This window comes from Erpetoichthys calabaricus, chromosome 7 (genome assembly GCF_900747795.2).
Source record: "Erpetoichthys calabaricus chromosome 7, fErpCal1.3, whole genome shotgun sequence".
Taxonomy (NCBI): Eukaryota; Metazoa; Chordata; class Cladistia; order Polypteriformes; family Polypteridae; genus Erpetoichthys; species Erpetoichthys calabaricus.
This window is the reverse complement of record NC_041400.2, coordinates 171,609,180-171,630,048: the sequence shown is the minus strand read 5'-3', so window position 1 is coordinate 171,630,048 and position 20,869 is coordinate 171,609,180. Positions and strand designations below refer to the sequence as shown.

General features: G+C 38.0%; 1 protein-coding gene across 1 annotated transcript in view; it reads right to left on the bottom strand.

Annotated features, from left to right (window-relative positions):
• Positions 1–20,869, bottom strand: part of jmy (junction mediating and regulatory protein, p53 cofactor) — a 117,064-nt gene that overhangs the window by 40,400 nt on the left and 55,795 nt on the right. The window contains exon 2 of the mRNA XM_051929506.1: positions 7,271–7,444. Coding sequence (XP_051785466.1) covers positions 7,271–7,444 — 174 coding nt within the window. The remainder of the gene's footprint in view (positions 1–7,270; positions 7,445–20,869) is intronic.

Sequence of the window (20,869 nt, the reverse complement as noted above, 5' to 3'; positions counted from 1 at the left end):
ACAGTTATGAAATAATTGGGACATCAATAAAACAAGTTATTTAATGAAGGTAAATATTTTACTCATCAATCATATACAATGAAGAACTTAATAAAGTGTGAAAATCTAATGGGATTTACAGAACAGCAACCTCTTTTAAATCAGTGTAAAGGAAAACTACTAAATCTTCAAATAATGTGGAGCATTCCAGAGATACAAAGTAAGAAATATAAAGTAAAAAATATAAGCATTTCCATGACTATTTGTACCTTTTATTATATGCAAAGCTAATACATTTACATAATTTTCATCCAAGTGAAGATGCAATAAATAAAACAGTAAAAAGGCCAAAGATGATTAAAAGAAAGACAGATTGCTCATAGCAGAAAGGTGATACCTGGATTTTCTTTGGATACTGTAGACTGTAAGTTGTAGATCATTCTGTCTCAGATGAATATTGAGGTAAATCCATTTCTTATTTAGAGAGGCATCTCTCTCACTCATAAAAAGTAACTTAGTGAGACTCAAGTGTTCTGTACATGTGGTTTTTGTTGCTTGCAATGCGTTAAAAATATTATAAATAGCATAAACATTTTTAAAATTCCAAGAAAAACAGTACAAGGATATAGAAGGTTAATTATAGGGTTACTTTACAAGAAAAATATTTTGCCTTGCTAGTACCACTGGACTGGAAACTCTACCTTCTCTTATCACTTACGTCATAACCACAAAGAAGTTTTAAAAAAGTGAGATGAAGTGCAAATATCAAGAATATACTGTATATAAGTTTTCATGCACCAACCTAACAAGCAATGTAACATAATTGTGCAATGAGTCATATTTCTAAGTAATTACATTTAAAAATCTTCTACCTTACAATATATGTCTGATGTAAGATGTTACTTAAAATCATGGCTTGCAAGTAAAAATAATAATTAAGTTTCAGACAGCATAATGTGAAGTTTAAATTTCCTGCCATCTAAAAATAACGTGACACAAGACAAATATAGCATTTACCTGCAGTTAACAGTTGTAGGTTTTTCTCAGAAATGTCTACTGCCCTATGTGTTTAGGAAATGACATGAAGTAGCTTGAAAAGAGGAGTTGCTAGTAAAAAGCAAAATACTGCAATAAGACAATAATCAAGAAGCAGTATATTTTTGTTACGCTGAATTCCTTAACATCATCTAGTGTTTTTTTTGGACAGGCATAAAAATAATGGACTGCAGATCTTGATGGCATTAAATGCAATCGAGATTCATTTAATTATTTCCCATATGTGTGTATGTGTGTGTTACATAAACATATCTATAATATTAGCTCTATATTAGCTATGAGCCAAACATGAATTTCTAGTAAATGATCTGTTAACAGGCAATATCCATAATAATTAAATCAAATCAATCAACACATGATCAGGAAGAGACAGTAATAGTCTCACACATACTATTCTATAGGTTTCTGTTCATCATTCTTTTATTTTTTAAAATGGAAGCAACAGACTGACAATATTCCCCCCCCCCCCCAACAGATATGAGACTTACTCTAGAAGGTAGGTCGTACACGTCAATAGTTCAGAGGAGAAGTACTCTGCCAACCACTGTAAGCACTCTGCAGACATATTAAGGTAATTGCTTGGGGATCACACAGAAATTCAGAGGCTGGAACTAAACTAGTGGTTTAAAGTCCAATGCCTTGGCCACTTTACAACACTGCCTGCTCCTGTAGCCAATGATGGCAGCCTCTGATACTAAAAGTACAAATTAAAGCATATGCATTTAAAGTAACTTTCTCAGTGTCACAGGCATGATCTGAGCTGGAAATTTTGTAGGTTAAAATCCAAACAAATTGCCCGAATGCCAAACTACCTGCCTAAACGGGTAAAATCTACAAGGTACCACTGTACATGTTCTCCTAGCATTCTCAAGATCATTTTCAATGTCATGTTTGTGGCCAGTGTTTCTCTAACTTCACTCAGCCCAGAACTTGATAAACAGGCTAGAAAATGATGAATCAATATATAGATATGATAATAATGTATATGTTGCCCTCTCATGACCAAATACTGTCCAGGAACCTGAACTTTTCTGTAACTTTTGCAATCTTTGAAAAACTGTGAAGAGGAGACTTGCTTTTTTTTGACCCCTGTTAAGCTGTGCTTGAAGCTGTTGGTAACCCTAAGAGAAACTTGTCTTCTGGTTGAATTGTAACTTTGGGTCTTCCAGATCTCTTCCTATCAGAGTTCCTTCCAGTTTGCACTTGCCTTTGGATTGTTTATACCACTGGACTCACCACTGGACTTTTTTTGCAGTTTCTCTAAATGAAAAGCCTACATTTCTAAGCTTAATAATACTCTGTCACATTTCATTTGTTAGTTGCCCTTTTCTTGTCATTATCACTGGAATATTGTCCAAATAGGACTTCAGAGGGTGTTGTAACACATTCTGTTCCAACTCTGCCTTAAGACAGACAGTGGGATTTTAAGTAATCAACAGAAGTTGGGACACCTGTGCAAATTGTCTGCTTCAACTTGCAAGGTTTAATTTACTTAAATTGCTACAGAAAATATGTAGGTTGTATGTAACCTATTAATTGTTCCCTGAAGGAAGCCCATTTGTAACACAGTGATACACAGTGAAGTTTAATTCGTTCCGTGACCGAGCTCGTAAATCAAAATGCTCTTATCTCAAATTAATTTTCCCCATTGAATGAATTGAAAAGCCTTTAATCCGTTCCGGACCCCCAAAAAACACTGCAATTTTTTTTGTTACATGTTTTTAAATAAGAAAAATGTACTTATAAATAACGAATATTGTATAAAAACACAATACAATAGAATGTACCACAATAAACTGGTTTTATTAAGTACAGTACAGTATAATGTACAGCATTTACATTGGAGATCAGACGAGTTGAAGATGCTGACGGAGGTGGTGGAGAAAGGCTGAACTGAATAACAATGTTATTCACTGATTTTTGCCCCTTTCGCTGCACCTTCCTCACTTTCATCTGCAGGGGTTTTCGAAAAAACCTGTCCAATGAGGTCTGTTACATCCTCCCTTTCAGAATGTTTCTAAAATGCGTCATACAAATGTCATTAAATAGCGCAGTCGCGCGCCCAGTTGAAACTTTTTCTGGGTGTTTCTTTTGAATAAAGTCTGAAAGTTTCTCCCACATTCCCAACATTTCCTTTATCTCACTTGCAAAGATAACTTCCTCCGCCTCCTCCGTGTCACTTATTTCCTGCAAAACCTCCGTGTGCTGCTGCGTCTGTAGCTCCTTTAGCTCCTCCGTTGTCAGTTCCTCAGAGTGCTCCTCGATGAGCTCATTGATGTCACCTTCATCCATGTCCAGGCTTGCTGGAGGATGTATCCTTCGGCCAATATTATTCCTGCAAAAGTTTTGAGGTAATCCTCAGCTGCCTTCATATCCTCGCTCACTGCCTCACCATGCCTGACAACGGAGTGAATGCCGGTCCTCTTTTTAAAATTCTCAAACCAGCCCCGACTGGCTTTAAATGGCTCACCTGATGCTAAGTCTGTTGAAGTGCCTGGGGTCTGCTGCTGCAAATCAGCGTAAATCGCTCGTGCCTTCTCACAGATTATAGCCTCCGTCACGGTATCTCCTGCGAGCTCCTTCTCTGTCAACCACACAATCAGCAGCTTCTCCATATTTTCATGGATAGATGTCCGCTGTTTAGAAATGATTTTAACTCCCTTGGCTGGCATTATAGCCTTTATCGACTCCTTCTGCTTCAGTATGGTGCAGATTGTAGAAGTGCTATGCTTGTACTGCTTCGCCAAATTGACTACACACACACCTTGCTCATGTTTTTCTATAATTTCTTCCTTTAATTCAATGCACATCATCCACTTCTTCTTCTCTGCACTGTCCTTCGCACTCACTTTCTTTGGACCCATAGTTGGAAAAACGAAGTTTTGCAAAATAACTGCGAGCACAACACTGAAGCTTCCACTGCGAGCTAACTGCTTAAAGTGAACGAGTGAGACACGGGATGTTGCGGCGCTCACTGTGGCGAGCTGCACGAACTAGTGGTGGGGTGGGGTATCTGAAGCTGGCTCGTAACCCAAATTTTAGCTCTCAACTCAAAGCAAAAAATCGACCAAGAGACTGCTCGTATCTCAAGAAACTCGTTAGCTGGGACACTCGTAAGTCAAGGTATCACTGTATTCTGATATTTCTTTTTTTCAGTTTTTGCTAACCTAAAAACTTTAAATTTAAACCTCTGTCAGTTTACAGCTTTCCTTGTCATCATTGTAGGTCATTCATTGCATTTTAACTAATTAAACTTGAAGGAAAACTGGAAAAACTGAGGTGCTCTAAAACCTTTGACTAGTAGTGTAGAAATAAAAAGAAAGTGTAATATATTTACTGCGGTGGGTTGGCACCCTGCCCAGGATTAGTTCCCTGCCTTGTGCCCTGCGTTGGCTGGGATTGGCTCCAGCAGACCCCCGTGACCCTGTGTTTGGATTCAGCGGGTTGGAAAATGGATGGATGGATGGATGTAATATATTTAAGTAATATATGAACTCACCCACTTCCTTAAGTACTTCGGTATAAATGTCATCTCTTCCTAGTGATTACTTAGTTTTCAGCCTACTGAATCTAAGTAGTACCTTTACAATTTCCAAATCCCTTAGTACATCCTTAGTAGTCCCCACTAAATCTGGGAGGTTATCAATTTATACACATGTATAGACTTTACAAAAATCCAAGTTTATTTGCTATAAATACAAACGTACATTTGCTTTCTGCAAAAGATTAAGGAATAGTGGTAAGACATAATTATGCAAGGCGTCAAGGTCACGAGTACAGAAATGGTATCTTTTACCTACCTACCCACTTCCTGTCAAAAAAAGGGAATTCAATTGCCACCAACACGAAGACTATTCGATACCTGCGTCTATTCATTTATTTAAAGGTTTGTAAGTGGTAATTACATTAAAATGTAGCTGTATTAAATACATTGAATTTGGACATAAATGCAAGGTGATGAAACCCCCAAGTACATTCTACTATATCCATCACTGATCCATTTTCTCTGCAAATTGTTAAGGGACCAAACTTTCATTAAATAGGAAACTGATTTACTCAAAATACATTCACTATAGCAAATGTTAATATGACTGGTATTGTAGTTTTTTTATATAAAACACGGTGAATGTCTTTGGAACTGCTATTTCAATTGAATTGAGAAACATTTGCCTGCTCAAGACTAAAAATGCTTCATCTGTAAAAGAAGAACTAGATGGACTAGCCCAGAATTTAATTATCTTTGATGAAAAAGGTAGGGCAAAGGTGCTTACCTGGTGTTCTTTATTGTGGGATGCTGTCTAACATTACATTTTGAATATTAAGGTAACTGGAGTTACCCCTGTTTGTAAGAAAAAGGACTTCAGATGCATGTTGTTCAGTGCATCATGCCTGCAGTAGGAATATTTCCAAGTAGTTTGTGCTGAAGAAAAAGTGTCATCAGCAGGTGCTGAAGGATTCCCTTTAACTATAGCCCTTACTATATCAGCACCAACAACAGTTATACGATTTTGCTTCTCTAATGTCTTCATGCCCTCACTGCCAGGTGTTGTCTTAAAATTTGCTGGCTTTATATCATTTTTTTTATTCTGTTGATATTTTCCATATTGTAAATTATTTTTCTGCTGATGTTAAGCATAGTAACTGATGTGTAAAGGATGCACATGCTAACCAAAAATTACACTGTCATATACTGTATGTATTTAAAACACTTCAGAAATGCTGTGGACCTCCCTGAGTTTACATTTTATGGAAATACTGTTAGCTGTCATTTTTAATTTTCCTTTCCTCCGTTGTCAATTGTTCATAATAAAATTATGTTAATTATGACTTTATATAGGAGACAATGAAATGATAAGTCATAAAACTGTTTGAAAAATTAAACTTCAAAATTCAAAAGAAATTAGATGGGTTAGTTATAGCTGTCACTGTAAAATGTGTTTAAGGAGGAAGCAGTATAGTACTGAAATATTTCTCAACATGAAATTTTACAAATGTTGTACACTGAAAACATGCCATAATTTTTTTGAATGTTTATACTTGTACATGGTTGTGATTATGTTAGTATTTGTGTAATATTCAATGCTAATTGAATTTGATGCACGACTAAGCCTTTAATGTTTAAACTGAGTGATTGTGTTAATTATGTAAGCAGTGTTATAGGAAAAGGAAGCATTGTGGGACACTATAAACCAGGACCACAAAACTCTCACTAAGATTTGTGTATGTTAAAATATCCATTACAGTTTGATTATTGAAAACTAAATTTAAAAAATTCAAATATCGGTTACTAGTGGCACATGACTCTGGACATATTAAAATTAAAGCTGGAAGCATTTACTAACAAAGAAACAGAAGTCCGTTAAATAAACTACTGCAATTTATGTTGGCTCAAAAATAAAAGCTAAGTGCATTCTTACTAGCTAGAATCCTCAGCTTTGCTAAAGAAAGAAACTTTCCAAATCCCAACAGTAGATATTTACAATTAGCGTGTACCTCGCCTGCATTCTTTAATTTCTAAAATCTGAAAAAAGATTAACAATTTGGCAGCTACTTTCCAAAGCTGCTTTTCACATATTAAGACAGAAAATTTTGTAATACCAATTCCTATGAAATTGTTCTGCGCACCACTTGTCAAAACCCAACATTTACTCGTTATTAGCAGTGAAATTGAGGGGCATTTTAAATACACAGTATATAAAATAACATTTTACCTTTTCATCCATTCTTCCATTACAACACCTCAGCGATAAAGATAGTATAACTGCAGGCGGTCTGGTCGCACTTATAAAGTTGAAGTAATGCATGTAATGAAGTTAAAGGTTGTGAATCACAAGAGCTGGGCTGTACAAGCAGACATCAAAGTGAATTTAAAAGACAGATCTACACAGTAACTGAGAAAGGTTGAAATGAGAGAGTCCAACTTTGAGAATTTGTTGAGAAAGCCTGGAGCAGACGACTCCCGTCCTGTCGAAATCCCACATTGTCTGTGGGACCCAACTTAAGTTTTGTACCACGGGACTAAACCTAAGAATTCTGACTGGATGTGTGCAGTTAGATAGATAGATAAATAAAATTTATCTATGTGGTTGGGAACAGGCAGTTAAAACGAATATCAGAGTTCCTTGCATTTTGTCCTGGAGGGCCACAATGGATGCAGGGTTTTGTTCCACCCAAATTCCTCAATTAAAAGTCAATTATCACTGCTGAAGCATAAGTAGCATAAATTCTTCCTTACCTTTATTTGCTGTCTCCTTAGCATAGCCAATTCTCTCATATCTCTGAATGGTTGTAAGAGATACTGATATAATTCTGTTGTTGCCTCCACCAAAGCATTGTAAGCCTCATCTTCAACTTGATAAATATCCAACAGCTCAACCATACTTTCAGTGATCTTGTGTTTCTCAAGGAGCTGCAAAGCATGAATAAATAAAAATTGTAAAGTTGTATTTGTTTCTTAAAGCCTTCAGTTAAAACATAAACTCTAATAACCATCCATCAAAATATTTCCTGAAACTACTTTCCCCTCTTGATATGGGTGGTGCAAAAGTAAAACCACTCTTGACGACCGAGATTAATTAATAACAGGGTGGATGCAAGTATGCAGTCTCAGTTAAACACAGGATTACTTTGGCTTCTGGGAGAAAGTAATAGTACAGAGAAAAAAGCTTAATGGATGAAAAGTAGAAAATGCCTATATACAGTATGTACACTAGTCCAATTCTTTGTTTTGTCCAGGAGTTTTGTAGGCTTATGTTCACAGAAATTATAAACTCACTCTTATTAAGGGTGGTATTGAAGACATTATTTGCTTGTTAGTTGGATAATTTTGGGCTTTATGTGAAGCAGCAACACTAAACATGGCACCATCATGCTACCCTGGTAAAGAGTAATAGAATGGGTTAAACTGAACACCACATTAATATAATATAGTAAAGTACTGATAGCACAATAACTATTGTAGAGATACAAATTGAAAAAATAATATGGCATAGCTTTATATGCTAAAAAGTAGAATATACTAGTATTTTATATTTAAAACCAACAGTTTTACATGTTAGTTAGAGCTTTTATTTTAACAGGAATCAAAGTGAAGCAAGCTAGTTACAAATGGGTTTTTTTTCTCTCTGTGCACTGAATGTAAGCTTTAAGATTGTGTTCCAGTCCAGGGAGAGAGCAATTTAAAGTAAATACACTGGAATGTACAAGCTAAATTATTTCAGTAACACTAGCACTATAGCACTACATAGAAGGCAATACAAAGATGGCTAGCACCAAAAAATAATAATAAAACATATACAGTGGTGTGAAAAACTATTTGCCCCCTTCCTGATTTCTTATTCTTTTGCATGTTTGTCACACAAAATGTTTCTGATCATCAAACACATTTAACCATTAGTCAAATATAACACAAGTAAACACAAAATGCAGTTTGTAAATGGTGGTTTTTATTATTTAGGGAGAAAAAAAAATCCAAACCTACATGGCCCTGTGTGAAAAAGTAATTGCCTCCTGAACCTAATAACTGGTTGGGCCACCCTTAGCAGCAATAACTGCAATCAAGCGTTTGCGATAACTTGCAATGAGTCTTTTACAGTGCTCTGGAGGAATTTTGGCCCACTCATCTTTGCAAAATTGTTGTAATTCAGCTTTATTTGAGGGTTTTCTAGCATGAACCGCCTTTTTAAGGTCATGCCTTAGCATCTCAATTGGATTCAGGTCAGGACTTTGACTAGGCCACTCCAAAGTCTTCATTTTGTTTTTCTTCAGCCATTCAGAGGTGGATTTGCTGGTGTGTTTTGGGTCATTGTCCTGTTGCAGCACCCAAGATCGCTTCAGCTTGAGTTGACGAACAGATGGCCGGACATTCTCCTTCAGGATTTTTTGGTAGACAGTAGAATTCATGGTTCCATCTATCACAGCAAGCCTTCCAGGTCCTGAAGCAGCAAAACAACCCCAGACCATCACACTACCACCACCATATTTTACTGTTGGTATGATGTTCTTTTTCTGAAATGCTGTGTTCCTTTTACGCCAGATGTAACGGGACATTTGCCTTCCAAAAAGTTCAACTTTTGACTCATCAGTCCACAAGGTATTTTCCCAAAAGTCTTGTCAATCATTGAGATGTTTCTTAGCAAAATTGAGACGAGCCCTAATGTTCTTTTTGCTTAACAGTGGTTTGCGTCTTGGAAATCTGCCATGCAGGCCGTTTTTGCCCAGTCTCTTTCTTATGGTGGAGTCGTGAACACTGACCTTAATTGAGGCAAGTGAGGCCTGCAGTTCTTTAGACGTTGTCCTGGGGTCTTTTGTGACCTCTCGGATGAGTCGTCTCTGCGCTATTGGGGTAATTTTGGTCGGCCAGCCACTCCTGGGAAGGTTCACCACTGTTCCATGTTTTTGCCATTTGCGGATAATGGCTCTCACTGTGGTTCGCTGGAGTCCTAAAGCTTTAGAAATGGCTTTATAACCTTTACCAGACTGATAGATCTCAATTACTTCTGTTCTCATTTGTTCCTGAATTTCTTTGGATCTTGGCATGATGTCTAGCTTTTGAGGTGCTTTTGGTCTACTTCTCTGTGTCAGGCAGCTCCTATTTAAGTGATTTCTTGATTGAAACAGGTGTGGCAGTAATCAGGCCTGGGGGTGGCTACGGAAATTGATCTCAGGTGTGATACACCACAGTTAGGTTATTTTTTAACAAGGGGGCAATTACTTTTTCACACAGGGCCATGTAGGTTTGGATTTTTTTTCTCCCTAAATAATAAACACCATCATTTAAAAACTGCATTTTGTGTTTACTTGTGTTATATTTGACTAATGGTTAAATGTGTTTGATGATCAGAAACATTTTGTGTGACAAACATGCAAAAGAATAAGAAATCAGGAAGGGGGCAAATAGTTTTCACACCACTGTATTAGGCTCCTCACAATCATAATTGTCAACATTAGCAACAGCAGGTTTTCCAACAATCATGCCAATTACAACATTTGTGCCACCATTTCTGACAACTTTAGCAATATAAAAAAACAGTGCCAATGCATCACTTCAAGGAACACTGCAGCCAGTAATTTTTAACCAGATGATTTTATTTATCAAAATAGTCATGATAAAGCAGAGACACAGCATTCCAGAGTAAATGTAATGCCAATCATGGATTAAATAAATAACACTCTCAAGTAGCTTCATTTGGCTTTCTGCATGTAAAATATTAAAAGGGAGTGTTTTATCTTTAATTATTCATTATCTATACTGAACAATGCATTTTGAACACTGCCACAGCAGAATGTATAATAAGAAACACCAACACATTCAGCTGATATTCAAAAGAGATTCATCCTGCAAATTTCTTGGGGATGGAAAAGAAAAAACTCTGTGGAAGTTTAATTACCAAACAAGAAAACTGCATCTTTGTAGACAAGGGGTAAATCAGCATTTAAGTTATTACTGCTCACTGGGGTTATGGGAGTGTTTTGTAAATGTAGTTCTGCTTACCAGGCTAAAACATAACCTTGATGTTTAATTTTACTGATTGCAATCAAGCCTTATCATCATGGTAATTATCTTAATTTATAGTGGGCTTAGAATTATTATAGTTTGTGCAAGAATGTATTGCATGTCACTGGCAAAATATCAGCTTAAAACTGATTTTGGTGTTGAATAGGCAAGGTAAAAGTCTATAAACAATTATGTCTCATGGCTATTTGCTGCCTCAGTGGCACCATTTGAGGAAGGCCCTTTTATGTTCCAGAATGACTGTGCCCCTGTGCACAAACTTACTTACTTACTTACTTATGCTCTCCACCCCTTCCGGGGTATGGGCTGCCAAAGGTAGATCTCCAGAGGCTTCTGTCCTGAGCCATTCTTTCTAGTTGACTCCAGGTGTAGCCCATCCTTGTGATGTCTGCCTTGAGGTCGCGTCGCCAGGTGTTTCTTGGACAGCCTCTCTTCCGCTTTCCTTGGGGGTTCCATCTGAGAGCCTGTCTGATGATGCTGGTTTGCGGTTTGCGTAGGGTGTGCCCTATCCATCCCCATCTTCTCTTCCAGATTTCTGCTTCTACAGAATGTTGGCAGGTCCTTTCCCATAGATTAGTGTTACTGATGGTGTCTGGCCAGCGAATGTGGAGGATCTTTCTGAGACAGGTGTTGATGAAAGTCTGGATTCTTTGGGTGGTGTTTTTGGTTGTCCTCCAGGTTTCGGCCCCGTACAACAGTACTGACTTCACATTTGTGTTGAACAGACGGATCTTGGTGGTCAAGGTCAGTTCTCTGAAAGCCCAGATGTTCTTGAGCTGGATAAAGGCGGCTCTTGCTTTGCCGATCCTTGCCTTGACGTCTGTATCTGTTCCACCCTGCTGGTCGATGATGCTGCCCAGGTAGGTGAAGGACTGTATTTCCTCCAGGGAACTTCCATTTAAGGTGACTGGGTTGTTGCTGCTGGCGTTGATCTTAATAATCTTTGTCTTCTCCGTGTGTGTCAGAAAGTCCTTTGTCAGGTTGAATTGCGACCTCTAATGGCAGAATATTAAAAATCACTTGTGGCGCTTTTCCTACATATTTCTGGGTGAAAGTTCAGGCTTCGCAAGTCTTTTGTCCCTTTGTTTGCTTGCTGCACGTTGTGGGAATAGTTTGTCCTTTTCTCTTATCACTTGAGCCATGCTGTGCGTCCTTGCGGAAAAACCACAGCCACAGGAATTAAAGTACTTTCAGACTTCAGATTGTGCTTGCAATTAATCTTTACCTCGATATTGGAAAGGGGAGTTTACAAACAAAGTTGTACCACCGTGGAGTTAATAGCGACACCTCCCGTGACCAGACATCTGATCGTGTCTAAGGTCGTTTGGACTTTATCTCACCCGCATCTATTACACCAGCTTGTTGTACCGAGATCAGTTCTCATTTTTAGTGTGTATGTTGAGTCCAACCTGTGATGATGTAGCTGCCAACACATTTGTCTTTTATTGTATCTGCTGCTGACTGTGGGAAAGAAGTGCAAGATCGTCGTCAAACTCTAAGTCTTCCAATTGGCTCCACAAGGTCCACTGGATTCCATTCCTGCGTTCAGTAGTGGATGTCTTCATGATCCAGTCGATAGCGATGAGGAAGAGAAACGGGGATAACAAGCATCCCTGTCGGACTCCCGTCTTCACTTGGAAGTTGTCGGTGAGCTGCCCTCCATGGATCACTCTGCAGGTTATTCCCTCGTATGAGCTCTTGATCAGATTGACCACCTTAGCTGGGATGCCGTAGTGCCGGAGGAGCTTCCACAGGGTCCCTCGATCCACACTGTCAAACGCCTTCTCATAGTCGACAAAGTTGATGTACAACGGTGTATTCCACTCCAATGACTGCTCGACTATGATACGTAGCGTTGCAATCTGGTCTGTGCATGATCGATTCTGCCTGAAACCTGCTTGCTCATCTCATAATTGTGGATCGACGACATCCTTCATCCGCTCTAGGAGGATCTGGTTGAAGACCTTGCCTGGCACTGACAGGAGTGTGATGCCTCTGTAGTTGTTACAATTACTTAGGTCCCCTTTTTTTTTTTTGGAAGCTTGACTAGGTAACCCTCTTTCCAGTCAGTCGGTATCTCTTCCTCCTCCCAGATCTTCTCGAAAAGGGGGTACAGCATCTCCAGCAATGCATCCAGGTCTGCTTTTAGGGCTTCTGCTGGTATGTTGTCAGGTCCAGCTGCATTCCCATTCTTCATCAGAATGACAGCCTTCCTGATCTCTTCTCTGGTTGGCTTACCGCAGTTAATGGGGAGATCTTCGTTGGCTGAGTTGATGTCTGGAGGGTTTGGTGGTACTGGTCTGTTCAGAAGTTCCTCAAAATGTTCAGACCATCTATTCATCTGCTGTTCTAGTCCTGTGATGGCCTTTCCCTCCTTGTCTTTGACAGGTCACTCTGGCCGGTTGTATTTCCCAGATAGTTTCTTAGTTGTGTCATACAACTGTTTCATGTTACCGTTGTACACTGCCTGTTCTGCTTCAGCTGCCAGTCCGTCTATGTAGTCTTTCTTGTCCTTCCTAATGCTCTTCTTCACTGTTCTATGGGCTTCTGCGTATTCCTCTTGGGCCTTGGCTTTCGATGCCCTAGTCCTGCTGTTATTGACTGCCGTTTTCTTCTGTTTCCTCTCTTCTATCCTTCTCAAGGTCACAGCTGTGATCCACTATTTGTGATGTTGTTTCTTCGTTCCAACCACTTCTTGACAGGCTGTTCTCAGTGTCTCTTTTACTGCCTGCCAGCTGATCTACACCCTACTTCCTTCCACTTCCTGGTGCCGTTCTTGTAGCACCTCAAACTTGTTCTTCAACTGAAGTCGAAACTCTTCCCTGACACTGGAGATTTTTAGACGGCTGACATCGTACTTCACTCTACACTGTGTTGTTTCCTTCCAGTTCTTCTTCAACTTTAGCTGCATGCTGGCTACTACTAGGTGGTGGTCGGAAACCACACTTGCTCCTCTTCTAACTCTAACGTCCTGAAGGGATCTTCAAAACTTCTTGCTAATGCAGATGTGGTCAATTTGGTTCTCTGTCAAGCTATCTGGTGATACCTAGGTGCTTTTGTGGATCCTCTTGTGAGGGAAGATGCTGCCTCCGATGACCAGGTTATTGAGCGCACACAGTTCCGTAAATCTCTCTCCATTATTATTCATCACTCCCAGCCCGTGGATCCCCATGACTTGTTCATATCCTGTATTGTCGGGTCCGATCTTAGCGTTGAAGTCTCCCATAAGGATGACGATGTCTCTGGCTCGAAATGTCTCTATGATTTTCTGCAGTCTGTTGTGGAACTGGTCCTTTTCTTTTTCATCAGTCATTAGTTGGAGCGTAACTCTGGATGACGTTGAGTTTTATCTTCTTGTGTTTGGTTCTGAAGGATGCTGTAACGATTCTGGGGCTGTGTGCCTCCTATCCAATCAATGCCTTCTGTGCTTGTTTGGACAACAACATGAGGCCTACTCCCTGCGTATGGGTTGCATTACTCTCTTCATGCCCACAGTACAGCAACAGTTCTCCTGTCTTCAGTTTTCTCTGTCCGACTTGTGTCCATCTGGTTTCACTGATGCCCAACATGATCCGGTTGTTCTTTTTCATCTTGGCAGCTACCTGTGCCGTCTTTCCTGTCTTGTACATGGTCCTGACATTCCATGTGACGATAAGGGGTCTCCTGGTCGAAAGAAGGTTGGTCGGCTCGATTGCTTCCTTCCTTATTACAATATACTGTAGAATATGTAATGTACTATTCATTAACAGGTGCAATAACAATTTATGCTGCTGTACTTTGAGCAATATGACATATTTGGAATTATTTGACTTTTCTTTAAATGCACCTCGGGGCTGTCACAAAAAGTAATTTTGTTGTGTTACACAATGACAATAAAGTGCTTGAACTTGAACTTCCGGCTTTCACCCTCTAGCATCATGTGTCTCAGAGTTGTCGGAGATCCTTCATTTCCCAGGAAGTTAGTCTGTTTCTCTTTTTGGCGTTTCTATAGCGGTTAGAGTTTTATGGGGTGGAGTTGCTAGCCTAACGCCCAACCCTCCTCCTTTTTCATCCGGGCTTGGGACCGGCAATGGTGGAGTTCTGTGCACAAAGCTAGGTCCATAAAGATATAGAGAAAAGTCTATCTGCTGACCTCACAAATGCTCATTTGGTCAAACAGACACAAATTCCCATAAGACACACTGCAAAAACTTGTGGAAAGCTTTTCCCCAGAAGAGCATAGGTTGTTGTAGCCAGAAAAGGGGGCAACTTTATATTAATAACCAAAGCTTTCAAAAGAGATATCCAACAAGCTTATATAGGTGGGATGATCAGCTTTCCACAATCGTTTGGCCATATAGTGTAACCTCCCTTTCTCCAAATGTAAAGCCGGCAGCAGCCTTATATAAACTGGAATGTAAAGCACCAGAGTATCCCTTGCCTGTGACTATAGTATGGCCGTAGGATCTCTCTAAAACATAGTCTGTTTCATGGCACACAGCTTTTAAAAACATTACACCGATTTGAAGAAGTCCTGTCCATCAGCAAACACAATACAATATAGTGCATTGTGTAAGTATCGTTCCTCGTCCATTGTGTACCATAAAATTGACTCAAAATCTCTACTATCTTTCTTTTATTGGATTTCTCTGCTATTTCCTTTGAAATTATACAGCAACAACTGTTTGCTTGGATGCTTTTTGCAAAAGTTGCAATAGCCTTCTGCTGGATCTCGATTAATTTCATCTCATTCATTCACTATTCACAAGTAATTTCATTGTGTTACACAATGACAATAAACTACCTGAACACTGAAAAGGATCCCTTTGCAAACTAATGGTCTTAGAGCTCTTAGTCAAAAGAGCTGGAATGATAACCAACTCCAGTTCTAATAAATGCAAGAATATGACAATCCTGGTTACGACTGGGTAGGCCAGTATTTCTTAATAGTGTTCATAATCCTGATTGCTGCTAAATCTCTACTTTATTATTTATTATCTGGGCCAATTGTAGAGACTTTATGTGGTGCTGCGGAGTACACTGCAATTCAGAGAAATTCAGGTCATTCGCTCAGGATCTCACAAGCAGCTGACATTCGAAACATAAACAATGTTGTGCTGCTCAGAATGTTTTCGTGTGATGTCGTTCATTTGATATCTAACTGCATTATCTGGGTTTTTATGTATTTTGAAAACTGTTTGGAATCCCCGTTACTGAAATAAAAGCTAAACGTCCCACCTGTGATAGATGTGGACTTAATGGTTTAGTCTTAAAAAAGTCTGGACTTAATGGTTTAGTCTTAAAAGAAAGTAAGGTAATAAAGTCATCTTTTTACCAAAAGGGTATGTGTCAGTATTGGAAGGGCATTTTGATTATATAAATAACCAAAAAAAGTCCTGGGACTGTTAAAAAGTTGAACTGTGTTAAGACAGATTTTTACAAGTGTATTTGTTTACAACAAGTTTTTATACTACTTTAAAAAGACAAATGATGGGAATGCAAACATACAGCCATTACACTTCTATGATTCTTAAATGATAGTTACTTCCAATTTTTAAGAACATACATCTTCGAAACAACAAAACTTCACTTAAAACTTATTTGAAAAATCTGAACATTTGAAAAGTGGAAAATCCAGTTAAATTGCCTGTAACCACATTTATTTCTGAACACTCTCTGATTAATTTGTGAAAGAACATTTAAAAAAAATGAAACGGTGGCACAGTTGCTGTGTTCAATGTATCCAATGTCCATGTGTCCAACCAGTTGCTATGTCTCTGTCATTGAAACAGATGCCACACAACATTTTTGGTAATAAAATACACTGGTTTTGCCATTCCAACAGATGGAGCATGGCAGAAATTTGTAGCAATGCATTTCATTACTACAAATGTTTGAGATGCACCATCAGATGGAATAACAACTGCAGTGTATTTTATTACCACAAGCATTATAAAATACATTCCAATAAATGGTGCACTGCAATGTTAACCCTGATGTCTGCATTGATTACTTAAGATTTCAACTCATCTTAGTTGGGTAGCACAGCTTGCTTGTATATAATACAACAGTTTAATTAGAGAAGTTGAGAGAAATTTATTAACAAAAAAAATGTATATTTGTAAAATGTTAAAACAGGTAGCAAAGTGGTGCAGTGGTTAATTCTGTTGTTTTAAAGATTCAGCATCCGGTCATTGTCTACAGAAACTTTTCTTCAGGTACTCCTTTGTTTTTTCAAATTCCCACAGTTGTACATGTTAAGTAATGACTCTTAATTGACTGCATGCAAGTGTGAGTATGACAGTGTTAATGGGACTGACTCCAGCATGTTAGAAGCTTGAACTTGATTGGACAGGACTGAAAATGTTATAAGACATTAACATATCAGATTTGCACATAATGGAAGGATGTACATAGTTTGCTCACACACATGTACTGTAGAGGCAACTACAGAGCTTTTCGTTTTGTTGTACAAGTAATGCTTATTTAAGGCAAATCCATATCAATTTAAGCCTAATATTTAATAAAAAAAAACTTTTATAAATTAAATAGGCTGTTTTTCCCCAATTTAAATTTATTTCATTGCTGAGATCTTGAGAACCCAGAAGGTACTTCTCACTCTGTTAGTTCAAAAAATTAAAACAATTCACACATATGAACATTAAAAGGTAAAAAATACCACTCCTGCCAGTTATAACTAAGAATGCTAAGTCTTTTCATAGTTCACAAAATGTAGTTTATTCTTTACACAGACTGACTAATTCAGCAAAAAATCTTTGCTCAATGTTTAACTTGGCATCAAGTATAACACCGGGATTCAACCAAATGTTTGACCAACTCTCAGCTGGATTCTGCTTTCTGAAATCCTGAAATATTTCAACATGCAAGTTATGAATAACCATGGCCAGAGAGGAATATGACCTATAAGCACAGTAGAATGTATGTAATATTAATACTAAATATAGCTATTGTTGATATGTATGCATAAATAAAAAACAAGATATTGCTTTGACAAAATTCAAAGAAAATTAGGTAATACAGGATAACTGTAAAAAAAAAATAAAACACCTTAAGAAAATAGAATAAATGAAATTGCAAGATGCAATATAAATACATTTTTATTACTTATATATTTAAATTTGTACAGGAGTTCCCATATGTGTAATATGCATTAAACTCGGCTGTTCTGTTACGAATGCATAGAACTTGCCACATAACAATCAGGTGAACATTCTCCACCAAATAAACTACACTAATCTAAATATACTGTACAGTCATTCTTCATACCAGATTGCATACAATGCACAAACATACAAATATTAATTTCTCATTTCAAATGTATCATTGCATTCTTGGAAAGAAGTACAATACAATACAATTTATTTTTGTATAGCCCAAAAATTTAGGGCGGAGTGGTGGCTCTGAGGCTAAGGATCTGCGCTGGTATCCCGAAGGTTGCCAGTTCAAATCCCCGTCACTGCCAACTCTGCTGGGCCCTTGAGCAAGGCCCTTAACCTTCAATTGCTCCAGGGGCGCTGTACAATGGCTGACCCTGCGCTCTGACCCCAAGGGGTATGCGAAAACTAACAAATTCCTAATACAAGAAATTGTATAAAGCTAAATAAAGAACAACAAAAAAAAAGTCCTAAATATGAAGGCTTTAATAGGCCTGCCATTGTCATGTCCCAAACATTATGATGCCCTGAAATGGGGGAACCATGTAGGAACAGTGGTGTGTTACTGAAATGTCTACAGATCCCCTTAAATGAAAGTCTGCAATATGCACTTTAATCACGATGTCTGAGTTGTTTGAGATGTAGTTTTAATTGTATTAGACAAAATAAAGAACAAAAAAAAAAAAACATCAAACAAGAAGTGCTGCAATGGGCTTTAAAAACAGGCCCTGTCTTATGACAGCCCCCCAGCCTTGACTCTCTAAGAAGACAACGAAAAACTCCCACAAAAACCCTTGTAGGGAAAAAAAAAATGGAAGAACCTTGGGAAAGGCAGTTCAAAGAGAGACCCATTTCCAGGTAGGATGGGTGTGCAGTGGGCGTCAAAAAAAAAAAAGGGGGTAAATACAATACAATACAGAGAGGCACACAAGTAATCATCAATACAATATAATAGTGCACAGAAATATTACAAGTACAGCAGTATTCAACAGTAGATGAGATCACATAATACGATTTGGATTTGTTCAGAGTAGGTCGTCAGACACTACATATACTCATGACCAGTGATTGTGGATGAAAACAAGTGAAGCATTGAGGGAGAAAGTGGCCACCATTCTTGGAAGATTAAATAAATTAATTAATGTGGTATACACATTAATATAAAAGGTTTATGTATTGTTCACATACAGTATAAAAAAATTACTAATTGGGAATGGTCTACAAGTATTATGTTATTGAGGGTTTAACTCATTTTGCATTTAGACTGATACCCGGAGCCCATGAAAATGGGGGGAGCGTGTATAAAAATGGCAAAGCTGATAACAAAAATAAAATTTCCCATTTAGTTAAAAAGCTAAAATTTGGCAGGATGGTATATCTAGGGTAGTCAGTATCCACAACGACGGGACACTCGATATATCAATATTTAGGGGTTACCCTCCCTCACACCTCCGACCCCTAACAAATCACTATGAAAAGCAAGAAAATGCAGGAATAATCTATAGCAGGAATGTTAATGCTTTACTCATTGACAATCATGTACAGCACATTCAGGAGTAAGCAGCTCCAGTGACCTTGTAATATTACTATTACTTATTCTTTGACTGATGCCTTTATCTAAGGCAACTTACAACATCTGAGATATAATTGGTTACATTTCTTTTGTTTTTCCAGTTGGAGTACAAACAGGTAAAATGACTTGCTCATGGTCACACAGTATCAGTAGCTGGATTTGAACCCACAGCCTCAGGGTTTGAATTCCCAAGTCCAAAACCTTAACCACTATACTACACTATGCTACATGCTAAGAATATTAACCCTTGAAAAATAAATAAATAAATAAAAATACTGATATTATATACAGAAAAATACAAGTTACATAATACTTCTGATACACCTGATTAACTGACAGCACACTGTCTTAAGAGACTTCCTCGTCAAAGCCAGGTAAATTCTGGCTAATTCTACCACAACATACACTAAGCACACACACTGTGGTTACTTACTGTTAAATTACTATTTTTACTTCACCGTTTAGCCACTCACAACTACTGGTAAGCAGAATATTCAGGTTTCATTACAGACTGCGAATGATGTTGACAGTAAACATTTTCTCAATAATTACTTTGATCCTTCTTCATAGAGATGCACCAACTGCAGCTTTCATGGCCCATTACAAAGGATTTCTTTGACAGTAAAACAAGCCGATTCTGAATGGACTTGCCAATTTCAAGTTGCTATACTGTCTAAATATACAGGCTACATGGTTGATTCAGATCAAGAAACAAAAAGTTAAAATCCACATTGTGTTTAAAAACTGAAAGAACGAAGGAAAACTAATTAATCAGTAATAAGCATTACAAAACATCAAAAAAGAAAAAACACTACATAAAATATGAAGATGTGCCATATATTGCTTTCATGATAAAATGTTTCAATTACAGGGAAAAGATGAGTTCATCATTAACAACTTTACAAAGTGCTTTGGTTGCATGCCATTGCCTTATAAATCAACTTATGGGTCATCTTATGATCACCAATTCACCTAATATACATGTCTTTAGACTGTGGGAAGAAACTGAAACACCAAGAGGAAACCCACCCAGACAACGGAAGAACATGCACATTCCACACAGGGAGGACCCATGACATAAACACAGGTCTCTTTGCTGCAAAGTAGCAGAGCTAACACTGTGACATTATGTGGCCCTAGGACATCTTACAAAACTTATAATTTAAAAAAAAGATTTTCACTTTCAGTTGTGCTATAAAAGATCCCACTAATTCAGACTCCCTCTGAACCTTTTCTTTCCTGATGATATAACTGGCAAACTTAGCCTGACCTAACAAAAAAACTGTTAGGTTACGAACACTCTTTTTTTTTACAAAAATGACACTAAAAAAAGACACTTCTCTGGAAAGCTGGGCTCAATTAAAGACAAAAATGAATTAAGAGAAACAATCCCATGTACATTTCTGCTTTGCAGGTCACAAGTTCCCTTATTCAATGGGGGGGCTGAAAAGACTGTCCCAAACAGGGTTAGCACTCCTTTCCCCTCCCAATTTCTCTTTCCAGGGTGCGTCAGGCATAATGTATCAACATAATTAGGATTGGTATCACCCTTAAGCACACTCTTTATATGGCTCCTTCCTTTCTGCATAGTCA